General features: G+C 38.7%; 1 protein-coding gene across 1 annotated transcript; it reads right to left on the bottom strand.

The window, feature by feature from the left end:
- Positions 1-197: 197 nt before the first annotated feature.
- LOC104249643 (7-dehydrocholesterol reductase) lies at positions 198-7450 on the bottom strand. Its single transcript, XM_009806115.2, has 13 exons — positions 7184-7450; positions 6138-6360; positions 5872-5927; positions 5273-5375; positions 5126-5191; positions 4752-4865; positions 4151-4277; positions 3911-4011; positions 2371-2496; positions 1947-2011; positions 1561-1642; positions 1312-1394; positions 198-513 (listed from the first exon to the last, which is right to left on the bottom strand). Exons 1-13 carry the CDS (start codon positions 7273-7275, stop codon positions 447-449), a joined length of 1305 nt encoding a protein of 434 aa, XP_009804417.1. The 5' UTR covers positions 7276-7450; the 3' UTR covers positions 198-446.
- Positions 7451-25276: the final 17826 nt, after the last annotated feature.

Raw genomic sequence — 25276 nt, 5'->3', positions numbered from 1 at the left:
TGAGACCCATTAAAGGGGAAAGCGCTTCCTATCAAGAATTTTCTGAGGCCTATTAAAGGGGAAACCGCTCCCTATCAGGAATATTTTTCTATTCACAAAACTCGAAGCCGAGATTTCTAGTTAAGAGTGGAGGGATTCTATCCATCCCGCCACAACCCTTGGTGGTGAGAGGGAGGCACGTAAGATTTTAGGCTAGGTGATTGAATGCACATTTTCTTCATGGTGTCAAAACAACTATAACAAAAGGGATGTTGTACAACTATAAGTACGTCATGGAAAACAATACTCATGGTTTAAATTCTACAACATACTAGCAGCAATAATTAACGAACTAGAATGAGCATCTGGATAAACTATAAAGGGAGGGAAACATCTACGCTCTGGGACAGCCACCCTTTCAAGGTTCATCAGTTGAAGATAACATTCCTGGCAAACCAAAAAACCCACTAGTAAATTCCGGGTATGACCCGGTAAGGCACCTTTTCACAATACAATTTCCAGTATTTGCCATACCTGCAAAGAAGCACGGCTCTGTCAAACTTTCACCCTCACTAGATTTCATACACATTGACAAGAATAATGAGCAAATTAATAATAGATGTCCAAACATCTCAGGGTAGATCATAAGAAGCCTCCAGTTATTAATGTTAGGGGCAAAATGCCTGCACTTAATGTTTTCATCACTTTTAGTATGATCTAACTTCACACCTTGAGGGCGTGCTGCTTATACGTCTTATTGACACACCAACCCAATCTTACAACTAACATCCTTTATGAGGGGCTTGACAACAAAACCTCCTCGGATAAATGTGTCCCTGATACCCCTTCCGTTCTATGTTGCTCGGATCCTCCAAAAAATGCATAATTTTTGGAGGATCCAAGCAACATAGCTTCCGAGAAGAACTCTCTGGATCTCCCGATTGTAAGATTATTGCCTTAGAAGCGTTGGACTATAAGTATCGTCATTTCCGTGAACCCAAAAAAAAAGCTATCGTCATTTCCTTTACTAAAAAATGAAAATGGAGTTTCATGGAAAATTTAATAAGCCCTTTGCTATCTCTGGCTGATGGAGCTGTCTCTTTCGTTGCTTATCCTAATTCGAAGCATTCTGCACAGTTCTATACCTAAAGAGGTCAAGAAAAGCAAGTAGCAAATATGCAAAAGAGAGAGTGCTTAAGTTCTCAAGTTTAAAAATAATCAAATATGTCCTTTTTTTGTGCACAAGGTTCTTTATGTATTGAATCGCATAAATTCAAGCTTTTGTAAAGAGCGAGAATACTAAAGAACCCAAGCCAAGGTTGAGTTGCTTACTTTGACTTGCATCGGTCATCATCCCTTTTGGCTCGATCGAAAAGGAGGATCGTCAGATAGATTACATAGAAGTAAGGAATGAACTGCAAGGGGGAGGAAAAGTTATGAAGGAGAGAAGTGGTTGGTTAGATTCCCGACACCTTAAGTGGGCAGTGCAAAATTGGAAGCAAGGATGCAAAATATTTTTAAATTTTCTTCTTGATAGGTACAGAAATGAATTCTGTATATTTGTGTAAGTGAAACACTTACATGGTTGAAAAGAGCTGGTACACTCCAGAAAAATGAAGCTAGTATTTCTGGAACGTAATGGAAGTGCCGAGCTAAGCCCCACCTGCAAAATGTTTGGTGTGAATATTCAGCAATGCATCTCAAGAGACTTAAAGAAATCCAGTACTCTCGGTGTTTTCAGGAATAGTTAAAGAACACATGAGAAAAAAAATGGTAAAATTGTTCTTTGAACCACATGCTATTTGTAGCTCGTTTACCACTCCTTGAAAGTGCAATTGGATACAGCTTTATAACAAGAAATTTGGTGGTTCAATTGACTACAGCTTGTGAAAAAAAGAAAATTGGTAGCAGAGAGGAGAATAATATTTGGTCCTACAAAATTAACAAGTTAAAAGAAAGGTACTGACCATCCAGATGTCAGGAGAAGGCTGGTTTTAGTCTCACCAGTGGTAGTAGTGTATGAGGCAACAATCTACAGTAAAACAGAAACCAAATCAGAAATATTGCAAAGGGGTAAGAGAATTCTAAAATACTAAAATACTTTGACTGGACATGGAGTTTAAAATGTCAGGTTGACATATATATTATATTAGTGGTAGTGGCAGTAAATATTAGTAAAAATGATAGAAAAAGTGGTTTGATAAAGAAAATGAAACATTAAAGTTTAAATTTCGAATAGTTAAATCAATTTGAGTTCTTGAAAATTGTGAAAGTTTTATAGAATGATATCATGAATAGATGGTGTCAAACACTTTGGAATGTCACAAAAATAAAAATAAAAAAGTCATATTAGTTGGGGCACGGAGTAAATCGCAGATGCTGCCCTCCAACCTTTGATGGAGCCTTTCCCCAGACAAGGCATTTGCCATTTGTTCTGCGAAACTCTTGCCTTTGTCTGTCACAATCATAGTTTATGTATACGCAGAGAACACCAGCTACTAGAATATAAATTGCAAGCTGCAAAAAAAGAAAGAAAGACTCGGGGTCATCACAAGCACAGAGCTAACAAAGAAGGGATGGTGAAAGAAGCAAGTATACGTATACTTTTTGTTTATATTTTTTGTTAACCATACTGCTTGAAGAATAAAATATACTTATATTTTAGCTTATTCAGATGTCTATAATGCTAGTAGAATATAATGCATACTCTCTTGAAAATTCACATTATACTATGCGTAGTTTCTTTCTGTAGGTTGGTAGAATGCAAGAAATGTTCCGCTGCAAATAGCCCTCCACCACAAGGTGGAACCCTCAGTGACGGAAAAAGGAATATTCTATAGTGAATAAATCAATGTTACACATACCAGATTGAAAAGCTAAATAAATAATTCCAAATGAAACGACAAACTGCAAGCATCAAAATATGGTGGAATAACCCCACTCTTGGCAAGAGCTGAACCTCTGAGGCTGTGACCTTTTGCCAAAAGCTACAGGTCTCTGTTTTCCAATTAGAGTTGCATCAATAGTGGGTTACTCATCATATCTTATATCAGTTCTTTTCTGAATCAGAATTTTGAGAAGCCATTCTAGTTACTTTTGTCAGATAACATGAGAAATACTTTAGCACAGCAAGCAACATTATTCACTTCCTCCATCTTAAAATTGTTTATGCCACCCACTTCAGAGTTCTGACAACATCTCTAGCAAATTTTGAAGAGTCATCTATTTTGCATGGTTTATTATGTTAATTACGACTATGTATGACATATACCTCATGCTCTTTTTAGGTTGAACAAGTAGCTACTCTCCTTTGTGTTTCAAGTCTATTATGTTAACCAAAGTTTACTCACATGGATTGGTGCATATGCATACACCTCAATTACAAACACACATGTATTCTCGAGCTCCGTCTTATTTGCTACATTTAAATGGGTCTAAGGTAGAATCATTTTTTTATCCATTCTTTGAATGCACAAGGAGAAAGCAAAGAAAAACAAATATTTTTGTCCCTGACATGACAAGGAAGATGCACTTTTGTTTCATATCAAAGGACTCACTCTATGTTTTATTCAATTACATACGACATTTGCACATATATATCTTAAGAATTAAGTTAATTATTTTGTTCAGCATGTTCATTGCCTACACATAAATTTTGAAATAATTTCAACTATTGTGGTCAGCATGTTAGCATAAAATATTCCCCCCATCGTCGTAAGCTATCCACCATCTTTAAGATCTATACCAGTATCCAGTGGATGAAAAAGAGAAACAGATAGTTCACCGGAAACTGTTCTTGTAAATGATAATCTTGGTATAGAAAGATACTAAGTCAAAACTTTAGGTACAACTGAATCAGAGGTAACATCCAGTGAACAATGAATTAGCTTCTAAATAACATATGACAGATTTTTCAGGGAGTCAAAAGTACCTGAAGTCCAAGATTTACAGGTTGTTTGACAAGGTACATGCCAGGAGAAGTATATATACATGGAAGCCATACTAAGCATCCCCAGCATATGTAAAAGCCAGCTGCCAAAACAAAATTAAGAGCAGAAAACATTATATCTTGCATAGAAATAAGAAGACAACGTGGCACAGGAGAGCAAAGGCAAGGCACTAAAAATGACAAACAAACGAACAAGACAAATAATATAAAGCATGTACAAACCTCGGTCATGTGCAATATCCATGGTGTTCCAGTACCCTGCTTCCCACCAGAAGAATTTCGTGACATACACCAATGTCAATATGGTGTTTACAAGCATGGAATCAGAGAGACTTCCATATTCTTCATACTGCCAAATTGAAAAGCATACGTTTAAGAATGCTGCGAACTTTCAAACTCCAAAATTGGAATTGGATATTAATCAAACAGGTCCTTATATTGACAATAACAGAATACTGTTTGGGGCTCCAGATGAAAGAACAAGTATAAAAGTTAAAATCGCTGGGGGACTCCAGAAGATAAACAAGAAACTACTTCAAATAATGCCCCTCCCTTTAATGGTGCTAGTACACCTTTCTCTTTAATGGTACTAGTACAAAAGGAAAAAAAAAAGGATTTATCTTGGAAGGCCTACTGCATTTCAAAGTCATTTAACAGAAAGCATGTAAATTAATTCTTTCTTGATACCCTGACAAAGGAGACCAAATTACTAGCCATCGACATTGACAAGAGGGCCTAGCAACAATAACCAAATTTGAAGCCCTGGGACTGAAAGGTATAGAGTCTTAATTCTCACGTTTGAGGACTTTGTTAGAGCATTTACCTGCTTTATACAGTAGGTAATAGGGAGAACTCCCCAAGAAATCATGCCAAATCTGCAGTTCGTGAAGACCTTGATGTCAAAGTGTTTGCCAATGCGAGGATATAGCTCCATCCCCTAAAAGAGTAATAGAAGAAAATCCCTAGGTTAAGACATGAGATCACTTAAAACTTATAAGGATATTGCACAATGCAAGTACAGGATTAGAAACATGCTTTTCTAATATAACTATCTATCACCAATTTCATATTTCGTTGAGAAAACAAAAAGCAGACTAAAGTAGTCTTCATGCATGCTTTTGACACCAGGTTGTTTGACTTGTCAAAAAAGAAAACATGAAGAGTCTTCATGCATCTTATATTGCGAAAGATGCTTACCCAATAGAAGTCGATTATTATGTTCCCTGACGAACCGTGATCAGTGGAAGATGGCGCAACATGACCCTTGTATATGTCAACATCATGTATCAGAGAGGTATACATAAAGAAAGCATATTATTACTGAGGATTCTTTTGTATGCTTACTTTTATGTATAAGAAGAGACAGAAGATTAAGCTTCCAAAATTTAGTGTAGAGAGAATCTCCCCAAGATGATCGTACACAATTGTGGGATTGAATATCCCAAACCTGATAAAACAGGAGGGAAAAGTATAAATAAGGACCAGAAGCTGATTATTTTTCTAGATACAATGATTTGAGAAGCACTAGTGTCACAAATAATAGTCAAAATGACAGTCAATCATGAGTAATCATATAAGTATTAACTCTGAATACCACACAAGAATATAAACAGCTTTCTTACAAAATTATAATGATCAGCCTTCACAAAAAGGGAGGAGAGAGAGACAGGAGAAGCTTCACATTAATCAGACACCCAATTATAGTGAAGTTGCATATTCACAAATATAGTAATATACTCAAGAATTGATATTTTAACTAAATAAACTAAGAAATCAGGCCGATAGCCAAATTTATTCTGTGGGAAATCATAACACTTTCCCATGCAATGCTGCTACTTCCGAAGAGAACAAGTATCATTTACGAAAACAGCATTCTATAGAGTCAAAGTTTCAGAATTCTAAAGTTTTAAAAATGCCAACAGTATTTGAATGGAACTTCTTACCACCAAAGACTGAGATACGTAATTAGTGTCACTGCATATGCTGCCATGCCATTTGCCTGCAATAAGCACAGAAAAAACTTTGAAATTTGAAGTGTATTAACTGTAAAATAATTGCAGAAATGTCCTTCACCGTGTCAGGAAAACAAATTTTAGAGAAGTAAATAGCCACACAAGCATTTGCAATTCAAGATGCACAATTGACATACATAAATTCACAAAATAAGCAGATCACAGAGAAAATGTTCAGAAGAATTATCGTCAATTACCTTATAGACAGGCCTGTGTCCAGTTGGAGATATCGGTCCTTGGACCGTTTTACCCGGCAACAAAAGCTGAAGTGCAGCCTCGAATAGAGCATAGCAAATTATTATTTTTCCCGCAACTGCACTGGGTCTTGGCCAAATATCAATGAGTCCTTGCAGGCCATTCTCCCTTAGGTAATTAAATGTTTGCAATACAGACCCATCGGCATGAACATTTGTATACCACCTGCATGTAACTCATCGAGTTTCCAGAATTATGTCAATCACATAGATTTCATGTCCTCGTTAAGAGACTACAACATCATAAGACAAATCACCATGGTGAAACATTCAAAAACTTCACGTCATCTAGATCCATTTCTCAACCTTCCTTTTCACACCAATTTTACTCCTTTCACATGCCTAAATGCATAGCTTTTGTGTATACCTGGAATCTTTATCGCTTCCAAGTTTCATTATTGTTCTCTTCCTTCTATGTAGGCAAACTAACAATGGTCTCTGCAAAGAAAGCATTGAACCATAGACAAAAAACTAGTGATTTTTTTAACCACCCGAGGGTGTGACCTAACTGGTCATGATGTGGGATGAAAACCATAGAAACAAGGGTTTCAAATCACGGTAGAGGCAAAAATGCTGGGTTATTTCTTCTGATTTGCCTAAGCCTTAGTGCACAGAGTTAGCCGGTACCTATGCTGGTGCAAAGTAGCACATATCGGGGAATAGTAAAGGTGCACAAGGTGGTTTGAACACAATATTATTAAAAGAAACTGCCTTTTAACCCTTTAAAAAAGATCTCTTACCCTACTGATAAGGTTTTTGCTTTTCCTTTATTTTTGTCCCCAAACCAAATCACAGAAAAGTAAAACACTAAACATTAAGTTATCTGATTCAGCTAAAAAGGGACATTGACAAATGAAATTAATTCAATTTTATGAAGTTAATTCAAAAGGTCCAATCTTGATTCGGAGTTCCATAGTACATAGACAATTCTAAGATCTGGTGCGATAAATAGATGTAATGGATGGGAGTAGGGAGAAAAAGAAACTTACATGAGAATAACAAAAGGGGGTGCTAAAGTGAGAAGAGCGATCATTGACAGGTAAGTGACTAAAGGCGGGTGCACCAACTGACTCTCCGCCATTCTTCTCCCTCTCTCTGCTCTGCACAATTTCTGGGTTTGAAACTTCACTACACAGAAGTCTCCGCTTGACTATAAATCTACACACACTGGAGGGGAAAATTTTAATTTGTGTCTCGCGGTTTTGTGGACCGTGGATGCATATAAGAATGGGTCCACAAATTTATAAGAAAAAAAGGAGTATCGTACAACTGAACCTTTTGGCGTTTTGGTGGTGAGTGTGTGTCAGCTATTGACGTGGTTGTCCACTTCCCCTCTGATTCTTTTGAAAAATTATAAATAAAAATCAATTGATTCACCGATCCACGCGAGTAGGCGCTGCAATTAATTAAATTCTTAAAAGACACAGAATGAGACTTTATGGTGAGTTTGCACTTTCGTAACATTATATTTTTAAGGAAAATGTCATTTGTCAGCCTTTATTGAGGTTCAGGTAGTCCCATTTTTGCACATTATTTATTTTTAGAAGTTAGGAACTATGTGAACATTTAACAAAAGTATAAATCCTATTAAGAGCATGTGTGGCCAAGCTTCTAGAACACTAAAAGAACTTTTTTTCTTGTAAAAAAGTATTTTAAAATTTTTTAAAGCTGTTTGGCCAATAAAGATAAGTACTTTTGGCCGGCAGCAGAAGCAGTTTTTTTGCTTTTGGGAAGAAATAGAAAATTCTAGCTTCTTCCAAGAAGCAGAAGCAAAAGTGAAAAATTAATGTATTCAAGATAAAATTATCCTCACTATAAATTTATATTTTTCAAATTATCACTTACAAATATAAGTTTTTTCTTTTCATTTTTGTTTCTAGTTTTTGTCATTCTTTTAAAATTAAAGATATCATATATATGAATCATATTGTAACTTTTCAACTTCTTTACAAATGTAAGTTTTTTTTGTCATTCTTTTTTACTTGACTTTATAGAGCAGTGGTTAGGTCTGCTATGTTGTATGAGACCGAGTGTTGGCCGGTTAAAAATTCACACATCCAGAAGATGAAAGTAGCAGAGATGAGGATGCTGAGGTGGATGTGCGGGCATACAAGGATGTACAAGATTAGGAACGAAGATATTCGAGAGAAGGTGGGTGTGGCCCCCATGGAGGACAAGATGCGGGAAGCAAGACTCAGATGGTTCGGGCACATTCAGAGGAGGAGCACTGATGCACCAGTAAGGAGGTGTGTGCGACTGGCTGTGGTGGGCACGAGGAGAGGTAGAGGGAGACCTAAGAAGTATTGGGGGGTGATCAGGCAGGACATGTCACGACTTAGGATTTCTGAGGACATGACCCTTGACAGTGAATTGTGGAGGTCGAGCATTAAGGTTGTAGGTTAGGGGGAAGTTTGTGAATATCACTACAACGCACTAGAGGGAGACTACCCATTTAGGAGTTAGACTTAGGATGCTACTGATCAGCTACTGATGTAGGGCTATATCTGTTGGATATTAGTATACCTTACATCCTTTTCGTATTTCCTATATTTCTTATATTGTTGTTATTTTGTTATTTTGTTATTTTATGTTATGTATTTTATGTTATTTACTATGAGTCTATTGATAGTACTAATATACTGTCTCTTGTTGCTCTCTTGAGCCTAGGGTCTCCTGGAAACAGTCTCTCTGCCCCTTGGGGTAGGGTAAGGTCTGCGTACATATTACCCTCCCCAGACCCCACTTGTGGGATTATACTGGGATGTTGTTGTTGTTGATTTGTTCTTTGTGTAATGGCTTGTAACTTTCCAAATTATCTTCTTTTTTCTTTTTTTTACACTAAAGCAAATTATCTACATCCTTCTTTGGATTATCAAATCTCTTCCTAATAATAATCATTTATAATTTCTTCTGTTATATGCTATTAGTTCCCGAATCTTTAAAACAGTTATCAAATCTAATTTGTGAAAATTACCTACAAATAGGTAATAAATTTACAATTCCATCACATAATCTATCTATATATATATTATTAAAAGAAGAAAAGGCATCACACATTAAGCCAAGTGGCAGCCTGAAAATAGGTCATTTGGCAATTTATGACAAAGTTAGTAAGATTAGGTAATACTAATTAGTTTCTTTTTGAATTTAAATTTTAAAAAATGATATATTATGTGTTGTTAATAATTAGTTACTCTTTTTGAATTTAAATTTAAACATACCTAACTATTTTTTTACAAAAAAATTATTTTTATATATTTAAAATTATTTCTATTTTATGTTAAATCCCATCTTTCAAGTTTGACACTCAGAATCATCTAGTTACAATTACCATGGCTATGCATAATTTTATCCGATGACATTCTTCTACTGATAAAGAATTAAATTATTATGCTAATGAAGACATTACTGCTGAAATTGAGGAAGGAGATGGGCCTTTTGATATTCCTTTAGAAATGCAAGGCAATTCTTCTATTAATATAGAGGCGTTGTGTGATAGACGTAGAGATGAAATTGTTGAGAAATATTATCATGTGTGAGTGACTTTACTTATTATTTCATGGTAGATTATCAATATATAGTAATTTGTGGAATAAACTTCTAATTTATACTAAATAATGTATTTTGATGATTCAAGTCATCATCTAACAATAAGTAATTACACTAGATAATAATATATGCTTTGGTATAACTATATATATGTAAAATTGATTTAAATCTTTAATATATTTGTTTGCTTTATATTTTAATTTAATTAAATAAATAATAATAAAAGTCTTTACAATAAATATTTGAGTTCATTTTTCTTTTTAAAAGAATTATAAGACCTTGGTACTGTTCTTTTTAGTAATTTGACAATCAAAAGTACTTTTTAGAAAGATTGGCCAAATAAAATTTGTTTATCAAATGTTGCAAAAAATACTTCTTAAATGAATTGACCAAACACAAACTGTCTTTTTTTTCAAAAGTACTTTTGAAAAAAATACTTCTAAAAAAAAAGTACTTTTCAAAATAAGCAGATTTTGACAGCTTGGCCAAACGGGCTCTAAATCTAATTATAAATGTGCATTTCAAGAATGTAAGACGAAGGGACAACCTTTATAAATTAGGTTTTGACAAAGATGCAATTAGTCTAAGATATACTTCCTCCATTCTCATTTAGTTGTCATGTATGTTAAAAATAGTTATTCTAAAATATTTTTTATTATAGAAAATCAAGAGAAATTTAATTATTTTATTCAACCTCACCATTTGCATTAATTATTCTAGAATTAAGATACACGTAAATAGAAAAATCTAAAGAATTAATAAAAGACAAATTAGTCAAATTATACTCCTAATTATTTTTTTCTTAATAGGTGTATAGAAGGAAGTAAGTATAAAAATTAGTGCAGATCTATAATAAATAAACTCTGGCGTTCTTGGCCCAACACTGACTACTTATAGTAACTAGTCTTATGATACTCGTGTTGCGCGTGTATTCTATCTCGATAACCATAATTTTCAAAAAAAACATATAAATATTAGATTAAAATTAGACTTGAGTTAAATAATTAGAGTTAAAGGAAAAGTATAAGTCCCTAAAAATGATGATTTTCTTATCATATATAGGCAACTCAATAAAAGGAAGAAAATCTCCCCATAAAAGTCCTTAATCATCTTAATTGATATATTAACTTAAAATTTACTCTAATTTTATAATTTTATTATTTATATTTTAAAGTTATTAGGCCTTTTTTTAGTCTTTGGACATGCACTTTAGGCGTGTTCCCTATATCAATGAGTACATATTTTTAAAAATTACATAATATTAGTATTATATAATATGTTTGAGTAATAAAATAAAAATTAAAGGAAAAGTGAAAGTTTTAAAAATAGGATTTTCAATCATATGTAGTTAGTTCACTAATGAAAGAAATCATGCCTTGGAGAAGTCCTCATATGTCTTACTGTGATTTTTTGAAAATTTTATGTGAGAATATCTTATGAATATTAGTATTATATAATATGTTTGAGTAATAAAATAAAATTAAAGGAAAAGTGAAAGTTTAAAAAATAGGATTTTCAATCATATGTAGTTAGTTCACTAATGAAAGAAATCATGCCTTGGAGAAGTCCTCATATGTCTTACTGTGATTTTTTGAAAATTTTATGTGAGAATATCTTATGAATATTATTGTTATACATGTAATCTAATACTTAAGACAAACATATAATACAAAAATACTTTTATAATGATTTTCTGTAAAAAATTGTCAAAATAACACAAAATAAAATTTTGAATACTTTGATCTTTTTAGAGATTTTTGAATAAAGAGATCGGCCCTATAACTCATATAAATAAATTAAGTGATAATGTAAACAATAAAATTTGATATAATACTGTATAAAAAATATTAACAATAATCCTGAAAATGATGAACATGAGAGATCTCAAGATGAAAAATTATATACAATTATGGTGCGAAATAGTCATGCATATATGCTTCAACCAACCGGAAAGCACTAAACATAATGCTAAAAATGAGAATTTGAATTGGATGATATTAATGTCACAACGAAAAATTTGCAGCAATGAAGCATAAAAATATAAAGAGACAAATTGAGTCAAGTAAGTATAAACATGCATTTGAAAAAAGGAAATTAAACTTGTAAATAAGTAAGCTATATTTTTTTGAAATATTTACCCCCCCCTCCCCTTTTTTTTAACAATTTAAGACAATTAATAATCAAGAATGTGTGATGACCCGATAGGTCATCTTATAATTTAAAACTAAATTATGTGTTTCGAGGCCTTAAACACCTCATTTTATCCCTTCTCGATTCGCGTGCGCAGTCCGGACGTGTTTCCAAAAAGCTTTTTGAGTTGAAAATTGATAAAAATAAGGATTTTTCATTAAAAACTTCATTTGAGTTGACTTTAGTCAACATTTTTAGTAAATGAATCCGGATTCGTGGTTTAACTGTTCCGATGGGTCCGTATCGAAATATGAGACCTGACCTTACCCGGAATCAGATTCGAAAGTCTCTAGCCCGAGTTATGAATTTTTGTTAAAAATTGAAATTTGAAAAATTAATGGTTTTTAAGAAAAAGTATTGATGCTTGATCTTGTTGGTATCGGATCTATATTTTAGTTCCGGAGCTTGATATAGGTTCAATATAATATTTATGATATGTCTGTGAAATTTGGTGACAAAACGGAGTTGGTTTGACGTGATTCGGACGTCCGGTTGTGAAAATAGGAATTTCAAAGTGTTCTTGAGAATTTCATTTGATTTGGTGATAAAATCTATAGTTTTAAGTGTTATTTTGGTGATTTGATCGCACGAGCAAGTTCGTATGATGTATTAAGACTTGTGTTCATGTTTTGTTTGGAGCCCCGAGGGCTCGAGGTGAGTTTCAGATAGGCTACAGAGTGAAATTGGACTTAGACATTGCTGATATCTGCAATTTCTGGGAATTGGCCTCTGATCCCGCATTTGCGAGATCAGAGTTTGCATTTGCGAGCTACTCATCGCTGGCCAGGCAGTCCTCGCATTTGCGACAAAATCTTCGCATTTGCGAAGTTGGTCTGGGGAAGAGGTCCTTCGCATTCGCGAAGAAGGGGGGGTCGCAATTGCGATCTCGACTCCGCATTTGCGACAGAAGCAGAAATGTGACAGGTTCGCATTTGCGATACCTTTCTCGCATTTGCGAGCTTCGCAATTGCGAAGCTCAGGTTGCAAATGCCGACATCTACAGTTGTGTAAAAGGGACTTAGACGAGATTTTTCATTCATTCTTCAAATTTTCAAAACCTAAAACACAAGAGGCGATTTTCCAAAGACCATTTCTTCCCCCAAATCATAGGTAAGTGATTCTAAACTAGTTTCTTTTAATCTTTCACTTCATTTTTACAAGATCTCAACCTAGAAGCTAAGGCTTTCATGGTGAAATTGGGAATTTTTGGGTAGAAACTAGGAATTTGATAAATTGGGGATTTAGACCTCAAATTAAGGTCGGATTCCAAAACCAATTGTATATCCAGTCTCGGGGGTGTTTGGGTAATCGGGTTTTGATCCGAATTTTGGGTTTGACTTTTTCAATAATGGCCTAATTTGAATTTTTATAGATCGTGAGTGATTCCTAAGGCTTATTTTGAAACGTTTGGTTGGTAATTTGCTAGATATTGTTGGTTCGGATGCGTGTTTGAAAGGCAAAGCTGTAATTGAGCTTTGAGTGGCCTTTGGAGCGAGGTAAGTATTGTGTCTAACCTTGACCTGAGGGAATTAGGAATCCTTGGACTTTGTGTTATGTGAATTCCATGTGAGCGGCGTATATGCGAGGTGACGAGTGCTTATACGCCGCCGAACTACCTGTTTTCCCTGATTTATCGCTTTTCCTTAATTATTCTCCCTCCTATCTTAATTGTTACATGCTCTAAATGCTTTCCATGCTTAATCGCTACGTGTTAATCAATATCTTGTTCTGTTATCCATGTTAGCTCTTTTTATAGTTTCCTAATCCCTGCTATTTTCTTAATTTGACTTCTTTGTACCTTTTAACTGTCACGACCCTAAACCCAGACCCGATCGTGATGGCGCCTCTTGTGAAGACAAGGCCAGCCGACACATACCCCATTCATTTTAAGCCATTAAAATAATACAAACCAAGTCTTTAACATAATAATAAACCCAAAATAAAGGTGAATAATACAATTTGCGGAATAGATATAGCCCGACATCAGGGTGTCACCAGTCATGAGCATCTACTAACCGATTAAAAACAAGAAGAGCCTATATAGTCTATTACAGAACTAAAACAAAAGAAAGTAAGATAGAGGGAGAAGCACTTGGATGCGAACGCCGAGCAGCTACCTAGTGAATCTCCAAATCCGCCTGAGCTGGAAGAATCAACACTCGCTAGCGGGACCTGAAGCACCTGAATCTGCACATAGGGTACAGAGAGTAAAGTGAGTACTCCAACTCAGTGAATAATAACAATAAATGAAGGCTGAACGATAAGAAATCACGTAAAAGCACATCAACATGCTATAAAGAAGCAGTATAAAAACCAGTAAAAGTAATGAAATAGTGAAAACATATAAAGACACCTTAGTTCAGAATAAGCTTCTTTAAAACAGCCTTTTAACAGTTAAACAATTAAATGAAAAGCAGCTAGAACATATAAGCACATAAAAATCCGCCCCGGGCACAATATCAACAGAATCCGCTCCTCGGGCAATATCATGGAACAACACCAGCCCCTCGAGCTATATCTCATATCACAATGGGTACCCGCGCTCACTGAGGGTGTGCAGACTCCGGGAGGGGCCCCTTACGGCTCAAACGTAATATCAAGCCATCTCGTGGCATAATCAATAGGCTCTCGGTCTCGTATCTAGAAGCCACCTCGTGGCATACAATCTCAGGCCCTCGGCCTCAAAATCATAAAATATCCTCACAACACAGGCCCTCGACCTTACTCAATCAGAATCTCATAAGCCACTCGGGCAACAGTAAAACATGATGCTCAACCCAAATTATCATTTAAAATATCATTTAATGTGTTAAAACAGTGTAAACATGGCTGAGTTATGAAAACAATAGAATATAGCATGACTGAGTACAAGTATAAAGTCAAAACAGTGAGAAAATATCAGTAAAAATCCCATAAGGGTCCAAATAGTTGGCACGAGGCTCAAATATGACATTCAGCCCAAAACATGATGATAGCAAAGAATTTTCAATCAAATACGCGGTAAAACCGTCATTCGGGATGGACTAAGTCACAACCCCCAACGGTGCACGACCCCATGCCCGTCATCTAGCATGTGTGTCACCTCAATATAGCACGGCGATGTGTAATCTGGGGTTTCATACCCTCAGGACAACATTTAAAATTATTACTCACCTCAATCTGGTCCAAACTCTAGCCCGCGATGCCTTTGCCCCTCGAATCGGCCTCAACTCGCGTCGAATCTATCCTAAATCAGAATTACAACGTCAAAATATGCTAAGGGAACGAATCCCATGCGAAAATAATCAATTTACAACATAAATCCCGAATTAACTAAAACCCGACCCCCGATCCCACGTCTCGGAATTCGATAAAATTCACATCAATAGATTTCTTATATACCCACGAGTTCATATATATCAAAAGTCCCAAATCCGATCACAAATGACCCTTTAAATCCTCAAGTCAAGGTCTTAAATACCAAGCCCCAGTTTCCCAATTTTTAACCCTTAATTTTCATAATTACAACTCTAATTCTTGAAATACTACCATAGAAACGAGTTTTAGGTTCAACAATCTTACCTCAATGAAGCTCCCTTGAATTCCCCCTTCAAAATCTCCCAAAAAGCTCCAAAACCGACTTAGAAATGGTGGAATAACCCAAAATTTCGCAAAGGAAATAATTTATACTTTCTGGCCCAGGCTTTTCGCACCTGCGGTCCAGATCTCGCTTCTTCGGTACAAGACGCCGCATCTGCGGTCCTCACTTAAATCCTCAATTCCGCATCTATGATGCACACTCCGCACCTGCGCCATCGCAGGTGCGATTCCTCAACCGCTTCTGCGGTTCCTGCCTTCCTTGGCTCCTTCCACTTCTGCGACTCCAAACTCACTTCTGCGAGACCACACCTACAGCCCCCTAGCCGTAGGTGCGGTTATGACATCAATGGCACATCTTCAGCTGCCAAAACCAACTTCTAAACTTTCCGCCAACCATCCGAAATCACCCCGAGGCCCCCAGACCTCAACCAAAAGCACAAACACAACATATACCACCATCCAAACTTATACCAATCTTCAAAACACCTCAAACAAGATCGAATCAACCAAAACACATCGTATTCAAGCCTAAGTTTCCAAAATCTTTCGAATTACGCTTTTGATCAAAAAGTCTACCAAACTACGTCCAAATGACCTGAAATTTTGCACACACATCCCAAATGACACCACGAACCTACTACAACTCCCGGAATTCCATTCCGACCTCTACATCAAAATCTCACCTACCAACCGAAAAATGGCAAAATTCCAATTTCGCCAATTCAAGCCTAAATCTACTCCGGATCTCTAAAACACATTCTGATCACGCTCCTAAGCTATCTGGACCATCGAAACTCGCATCCGAGCCCTTTAACACATAAGTCAACATCCAGTTGACTTTTCCAACTTAAGGTTCCTCAAAAGAGACTAAGTGTCTCAAACCTTACCAAAACCTTTCCGAACCTGTGCCAACCAACCCGATCACACATAGAACCGATAAACAAAGTAATAAGAAGCAGAAATTAGGGAAACAAAGTGGTAACTCATGAGACAACTGGCCAGGTCGTCACATCCTCCCCTTCTTAAACAAACATTCGTCATCGAACGAGTCAAGAAACATACCTGCAGCCTCAAATAGGTGAGGATATCTGCTCCGTATCTCCCGCTCGGTCTCCCAGGTAGCCTCCTCCACGGACAGACCTCTCCACTGTACTTTCACTGAAGCTATATCCTTAGACCTCAACTTTCGCACCTGATGCTCCAAAATAGCTACTGGCTCCATATTGTAAGTCAAATCATCATCTAACTGAACCGTGCTGAAATCCAAAACATGAGACGGATCCCCAATATACTGCCAGAGCATAGAAACATGAAATATCGGATGCACACTTGACAAGCTTGGTGGCAAAGCAAGCTCATAATCCACCTCCCCAATCCTCCGAAACACCTCAAAAGGCCCAATGAACCGATGACTCAATTTACCCTTCTTCCCAAATCTCATAACACCCTTCATGGGTGAAACCTTCAATAGAACCTTCTCACCAACCATATAGGACACATCCCGAACTTTCCTGTCAGCATAACTCTTTTGTCTCGACTGCGCTGTACGAAGCCTCTCCTGAATCACCTTCACATTTTCTAAAGCATCCTGCACCAAGTCTGTCCCCAATAGCCTAGCCTCACCTGGATCAAACCAACCAATTGGAGATCTACACCGCCTCCCATACAAAGCTTCATATGGGCCATTTGAATACTCGATTGGTAGCTATTATTATAAGCAAACTCTACAAATGGTAGAAACCGATCCCATGAACCTCCAAAATCAATGACATAAGCACGCAGCATGTCCTCCAATATCTGAATAGTGCGCTCGAACTGTCCGTCCATCTGAGGGTGAAAAGCTATGCTCAACTCAACCTGAGTAATCAACTCTCACTGCACAAACCTCCAAAATTGCGAAGTAAGCTGAGTGCCCCTACCTGAAATGATGAAAACTGGGACACCATGCAATCGAACAATCTCCCGGATATAGATCTCTGCCAACCGCTCTGAAGAATAGGTAGTACACACATGAATGAAGTGCGCGGACTTGGTTAGCCGATCCACACTCACCCAAATAGCATCGAACTTCTTCAAAGTCCGTGGGAGTCCAACTACAAAGTCCATAGTGACCCGCTCCCACTTCCACTCTGGAATATCCATCTGCTGAAGCAATCCAACCAGTCTCTGATGCTCGTATTTCACCTGCTGACAATTGAGACACCGAGCTACAAATCCCACAATGTCCTTCTTCATTCTCCTCCACCAATAATACTGTCTCAGATCCTGATACATCTTCGCGGCACCCAGATAAATGGAATACCGCGAGCTATGGGCCTTATCCAGAATCAACTCTCGAAGCCCATCTACATTGGGCACACATATCCGGCCATGTATCCTCAACATCCCATCATCACCAATAGTCACATCTCTGCCATCATCATGCTGAACTCTGTCCTTAAGGACAAGAAAATGAGGATCATCATACTGACACTCTCTGATGCGATCATATAAGGAAGACCGAGAAATCACACAAGCCAATACCCGACTGGGCTCCGAAATATCTAACCTCACAAAACGATTGGCCAAGGCATCAATATCAACTACAAGAGGTCTCTCCCCAACTTGAATATATGCCAAACTCCCCATACTAACTGCCTTTCGGCTCAAAGCATCGGCCACCACATTGGCCTTCCCCGGATGGTACAATATAGTGATATCATAATCCTTTAGCAACTCCAACCATCTCCGCTGCCTCAAATTGAGATCCTTCTGCTTGAACAAGTGCTGGAGGCTACGATGATCCATAAACACCTCACAAGACACACCATATAAGTAATGTCTCCATATCTTCAGCGCGTGAACTATGGCAGCCAACTCCAAATCATGAATAGGGTAGTTCTTCTCATGGGCTTCAACTGACGAGAAGCATAAGCAATAACTCTACCCTCCTACATCAATACACACCCAATACTAACTCTCGAAGCATCACAATACACGGTATACGAACCTGAAGTTGATGGAAAAACTAACACTGGAGCTATGGTCAAGGCTATCTTAAGCTTCTGAAAGCTCTCCTCACACTCATCCGACCATACAAATGAAGCACCCTTCTAAGTCAACTTGGTCAAGAGCGATGCGATAGATGAGAATTCCTAAACAAACCGAAGGTAATAACCCGTCAAACCAAGAAAGCTACGAATCTCTATGGCTGAGGATGGTCTGGGCCAACTCTGAACTGCCTCTATCTTCTTCGAATCAACCTGAATACCCTCACTGGACACCATGTGCCCCAAGTAAGCCACTGAACTGAGCCAAAATTCACACTTGGAGAACTTCGCATAAAGCTTCTCCTCCCTCAATCTCTGCAACATCACTCTCAAATGCTCATCGTGCTCCTCCTGACTACATGAATACACTAGAATATCATCAATGAAAACTATGACAAATGAGTCGAGATAAGGCCAAAACACGATGTTCATCAAATGCATGAACGCTGCTGGGGCATTGGTCAGCCCAAAAGACATCACCAAGAACTCATAATGACCATATCAGGTCCTGAAAGCTGTCTTAAGGATATCCGAGTCCCCGATCATCAACTGGTGATAACCTGAACGGAGATCAATCTTGGAGAACACTCTCGCTCCCTGAAGCTGGTCGAATAAATCATCAATGCAATTCAAAGAATATGTGTTCTTAATTGTTACTTTGTTCAACTGCCTATAATCAATGCATATCCTCATTGTGCCATCCTTCTTCTTGGCAAATAGAACTGGCGCACCCTAAGGAGACACACTAGGCCGAATGAACCCCTTAACAAGGAGTTCCTGAAGCTGCTCTTTTAAATCCTTCAACTCCCTAGTGCCATACGATACGACAGAATAGAAATGGGCTGAGTGCCCTGCACCAGGTCAATACCAAAATCAATATCCCTGTCCGGTGGCATGCCCAACAGGTTTGCAGGAAACACATCGGGAAAATCCCTCACAACTGTAACAGAATCAATACTGGGAGTCTCTGCACTGACATCCCTCACAAAGTCTAGATACTAAAGACAACCCTTCCCAACCATACGCTGGGCCTTCAAGAATGAGATTACCCTACTGGGAACATAATCAGTCAAACTTCGCCGCTTAATCCGTGGCACACTCGGTATAGCCAATGTCACTATCTTAGCATGACAGTCCAAAATAGCACAATACGAAGATAGCCAATCCATGCCCAAAATAATATCGAAGTCTACTATTATACACAATAACAATAGATCCACTCGGGTCTCCAAAACCCTAATAGTCACCACACATGACCGGTACACACGGTCTACAACAACAATATCGCCCATCGAAGTAGATACATGAACAGGTAAACAAGAGACTCACGGGGTGTATCCAAATAACGAGCAAAGTATGATGACACATAAGAAAAGGTGGAACTGGGATCAAATAATATAGAGGCATCTTTGTGGCAGATTGAGACAATGCCTGTAATAACAGCATCAGAAGCAATAGCATCGGGTCTAGATGGAAGTGCATAGAAATGGGCCTGACCGCCACTTGATCGACCTCCCCCTCTAGGGAGACCCCTAGCTGACTGACCTCCACCCTTAGCTGGGTGGGTGGGGGTGAAGTAACTGGCACTGAAACCGATAGCTGACTCCTCTACTGAGATGAACCCGCAAGGCGATGAGGACACTGCCTCCACATATGACCCATCTCTCCACACTCATAGCAACTCCCGGGTGCTGGAGATGGGGACTGAAGGGAATCCCTAGCACCGAAATGACTAGCAGATGCACTTGGCATAGAAGAGCCCTAAACTGATGGAGCATGAGACGAACTCTAAGGTGGAAGGACACTAAGTGATGACTGGCCCTGATGAGGACTGTGAGAACCATGACCTGATGACGCCCCACGATAACCTGGGCGAGCTGGCTGAGCATGCCTGAATGGACGACCTCTGCTGTGCTGAAACTGACCTCTCGAAGGAGCACCACCATAGCTACCAGATCCTCGAGGTCTCTTGGCCTCCCTCTCATCTTGCTCCTGGCGATGAACTAACTCAACTCACGAGCAATGTCTACAACCTCATCAAAAGTAGCACCAGACACCCTCTCCCTAGTCATGAGAATACGAAGCTAATAAGTGAGGCCATCCACAAACCTCCTAATCCTCTCTCTATCTGTCGGAACCAACCAAATAGCATGACGAGTTAATTCGAAGAACCTCATCTCATACTGCGTCACAGTCATCTCTCCCTGACGCAACCACTCAAACTGCCTGCGCAACTCCTCTCTGCGAGACTGCGACACATACTTCTCCAGAAAGAGAACAGAGAACTGCTGCAAGGTAAGGGGTGCTGCACTAACAGGCCTACGCTTCTCAAAAGCCTCCCACCAAGTGAAGGCAGCTCTAGAAAACTGAAAAGTAGTGAAAGAGACCCTGCTGATCTCCAGAATACCCGATGTGCGAAGAATTCACTGACACTTGTCCAAGAAACCCTGGGCATCTCCGCCCTCTGCACCACTGAAAGTTGGAGGCTGAAGTCTACCAAACCTCTCCAACCTGCACTGCTTATCCTCTGGCATGGCAGGAGCTACGTAGTCTTGAGCAGCTACAATTGGTTGGGCTGGATGTGCCCCCGGGTCTGAAGTCCCTACACGACCTGCTTAGGTGTGCAAGCAGCGGGAGTCTGATTGCTTCCCTCAGCTTGAGAAGTAGCTACGGTTGTAGTAACTGAGACCGCCTGAGCTAGGCTAGTGCATACTGATAGAATCTAAGCTAAGGCCTCCTGAATACCAGGAATCACAATGGGCACAACTGGTGCTGTTGGAGCGTCCATAACTGGGATCTGATCCTGGACTGGGGCGGCTGGTGTATCTACAAGTGCTGCCCTAGCTGCTGTACGGGTCACACCCCTGCCCTACCGCGACCACGACCGCGTCCTCGGCCTCTAGTGGCCACAGCTAGTGATACTGGTAGTCGTCCATCCTGACCAGTAGCGCGTGTCCTCACCATCTGTGAGAGGATAAAATAACATAAGTTTAGTACTCGGATCAACAGATTCGCACGATAAGAATTTCAAGAATATGAAGTTTTTCCTAAAGGTTCTGCAGCCTCTCAAGGATAAATACAGACGTCTCCGTACCGATTCGTGAGATTCTACTAAACCTGCTCATGACTCGTGAGACCTATGTAACCTACGCTCTGATACCAACTTGTCATGACCCTAAACCCAAACGCGATCGTGATGGTGCCTCTCGTGAAGACAAGGCCAATCGACACACACCCTATTCATTTTAAGCCATTAAAATAATACAAACCAAGTCTTTAACATAATAATAATCCCAAAATAAAGGTGAATAATACAATTTGCAGAATAGACATAGCCCGACATCGGGGTGTCACCAATCATGAGCATCTACTAACCGATTAAAAACATGAAGAGTTTACATAGTCTATTATAGAACTAAAATAAGATAAAATAAGATAGAGGGAGAAACACTGGGCTGCAAACACCGAGCAACTACCTAGTGAATCACCGAATTCGCCTGAGCTGGAAGAATCAACACTCACTAGCGGGGCCTGAAGAGCTTGAATCTACACACATGGTGCATGGAGTAAAATGAGTACTCCAACTCAGTGAGTAATAACAATAAATGAAGGCTGAGCGATAAGAAATCACGTACAAGCACATCAACATGCTATAAAGAAGCAGTATAAAACTAGTAAAAGCAATGAAATAGTGAAAACATATAAAGACACCTTAGTTCAGAATAAGCTTATTTAAAACACCTTTTTAACAGTTAAACAATTAAATGAAAAGCAGCTAGAACAGATAAACACATAAAAATCCACCCCTCGGGCACAATGTCAACAGAATCCACCCCTCGGGAAATATCATGGAACAACACCAACCCCTCGGGCTATATCTCATATCACAATGGGTACCCGCGCTCACTGGGGGTGTGTAGACTCTAAGAGGGGCCCCTTACGACCCAAACGTAATATCAATCCATCTCGTAGCATAATCAATAGGCTCTCAGCCTCGTATCTAGAAGCCACTTCATGGCATACAATCTCAGGCCCTCGGCCTCAAAATCATAAATCAGTGTATCCTCACAACACAGGCCATCGGCCTTACTCAGTTAGAATCTCATAAGCCACTCGGGCAACAGTAAAACATGATGCTCAGCCCAAATTATCATTTAAAATATCATTTAATATGTTAAAATAATGTAAACATGTTAGCGTTATGAAAACAGTAGAATATAGCATGACTGAGTACAAGTGTAAAGACAAAACAATGAGGAAATATCAGTAAAAATCCCATAAGGGTCCAAATAGTTGGCACGAGGCCCAAATATGGCATTCAACCCAAAACATGATGATAGCAAATAGTTTTCAATCAAATATGCGGTAAAACCGTCATTCGGGATGGATTAAGTCACAATCCCCAATGGTGTACGACCCCACGCTCGTCATCCAGCGTGTGCGTCACCTCAATATAGCACGACGATGTGTAATCCAGGGTTTCATACCCTTAGGACAACATTTAAAATCATTACTCACCTCAATCCGGTCCAAACTCTAGCCCGCGATGCCTTTGCCCCTCGAATCGGCCTCAACTCGCGTCAAATCTATCCAAAATTAGAATCACAACGTCAAAATAAGCTAAGGGAATGAAGCCCATGCGAAAATAACCAATTTACAACATAAATCCTGAAATTAACCAAAACCCAATCCCGAGCTCACATCTCGGAATTTGATAAAATTCACATCAATAGATTCCTTATCTCTCCACGAGTTCATACATATCAGAAGTCCCAAAATCCGACCACAAATGACCCTTCAAATACTTAAGTCAAGGTCTCCAATACCAAGCCCTAATTTCCCAAATTTTAACCCTTGATTTCTATAATTACAGCTCTAATCCGTGAAATAATACCATAGAAACGAGTTTTAGATTCAACAATCTTACTTCAACGAAGCTCCCTTGAATTCCTCCTTCAAAATCTCCCAAAAAGCTCCAAAACCGACTTAGAAATGGTTGAATAACCCAAAATTTCGATAAGGAAATAATTTATACCTTCTGGCCCAGGCTTTTCGCACCTGCGGTCTAGATCTCACTTCTGCGATACAAGACGCCATATCTGCGGTCCTCACTTAAATCCTCAATTCCGCATCTGCGATGCACACTCCGCACCTACGCCATCGCATGTGCGGTTCCTCAACCGCTTCAGTGGTACCTGCCTTCCTTGGCTCCTTCCGCTTTTGCAACTCCAAACTCGCTTCTACGAGACCGCACCTGCGGTCCCCTAGCCGCAGGTGCGGTTATGAAAACAATGGCACATTTTCAGCCACCAAAACCAACTTTCAAACTTTCCGCCAACCATCCGAAATCACCCCGAGGCCCCCGGGACATCAACCAAAAGCACAAACACAACATATACCACCATCCAAACTTATACAAATCTTCAAAACACCTCAAACAACATTGAATCAACCAAAACACATTGGATTCAAGCCTAAGTTTCCAAAATCTTCCGAATTACGTTTTTGATCAAAAAGTCTACCAAACCACGTCAAAATGACCTGAAATTTTGCACACACATACCAAATGACACCACAGACCTACTGTAACTCCCGAAATTCCATTCCAACCTCTACATCAAAATCTTACCTACCAACCGAAAAATACAAAATTTCCAATTTCGTCAATTCAAGCCTAAATCTACTCCGGTACTCTAAAACACATTCCAATCACGCTCCTAAGCTATCAGAACCATTGAAACTCGCATCCGAGCCCTTTAACACATAAGTCAACATCTGGTTGACTTTTTCAACTTAAGCTTCCTCAAAAGAGACTAAGTGTCTCAAACCTTACCAAAACCTTTCCGAACCCGAGCCAACCAACCCTATCACACATAGAACCAATAAACAAAGCAATAAGAAGTAGAAATGGAGGAAACAAAGTGGTAACTCATGAGACGACTGGCCGGGTCATCACACTAACTGTAAATTGCTGGTTTGGTCTCTTTATGCAGTATTATTTGTGTAGATTCTATATTGAACAAGGTTCCTTTTCTTGGTTCAGTTTGGTATTTATTTATCGTGAAGGACTTATGATTTAGCCTGTTTATTTGACCGTGTACATTGACTGTTTAGCACTGATATGGTAGGATCGGGTTGCACGCCGTAACATGTGTAATAAAAGGAGGATTGTTATGGTAGAATAAGGGTGAATATGTATGTACGGTGGGATTGGGTTGTATGCCGCAACAGGTGGAATAATGGTGGATTGATATGGTGAAATAAGGGTGAATTATGATATTGATATTGATATATGGTAGGATCGGATTGGGCGCCACAATAAATATACATACATACATATATATATATATTATTTACTGTTATTGATATTATTATGGTGGAATAAGGGAAGATTATGTATTGTCTGGTGGGATCGAGTTGCACACCGTAACAACCTATATGTTTTTATTTCTTGAGTTGCATTGTTTTTTGGTATTTTTATTTGAGCTGGTAGAGATTGGTAATTTTGGACGACACTAGTTTATCTTTGAGGCTGTGGTTATCATTTCCTTGGGTGTTTAATTTTGTACAGTATTTCAATTATTTGTCATTATTATAGACTTCGTACATGTTTTAGCGTAGGTGACCCGCCTTAGCCTCGTCACTACTTCGTCGAGGTTAGGCTCGGCACTTACCAGTACATGAGGTCGGTTGTACTGATACTGCACTCTACACACTGTGTAGATTTTGGAGACA

Source organism: Nicotiana sylvestris, chromosome 6, assembly GCF_000393655.2.
Source record: "Nicotiana sylvestris chromosome 6, ASM39365v2, whole genome shotgun sequence".
In the NCBI taxonomy this organism is placed as follows: domain Eukaryota; kingdom Viridiplantae; phylum Streptophyta; class Magnoliopsida; order Solanales; family Solanaceae; genus Nicotiana; species Nicotiana sylvestris.
Note: the sequence above shows the minus strand (reverse complement) of the source record. Positions and strands in the feature narration are given on the sequence as shown.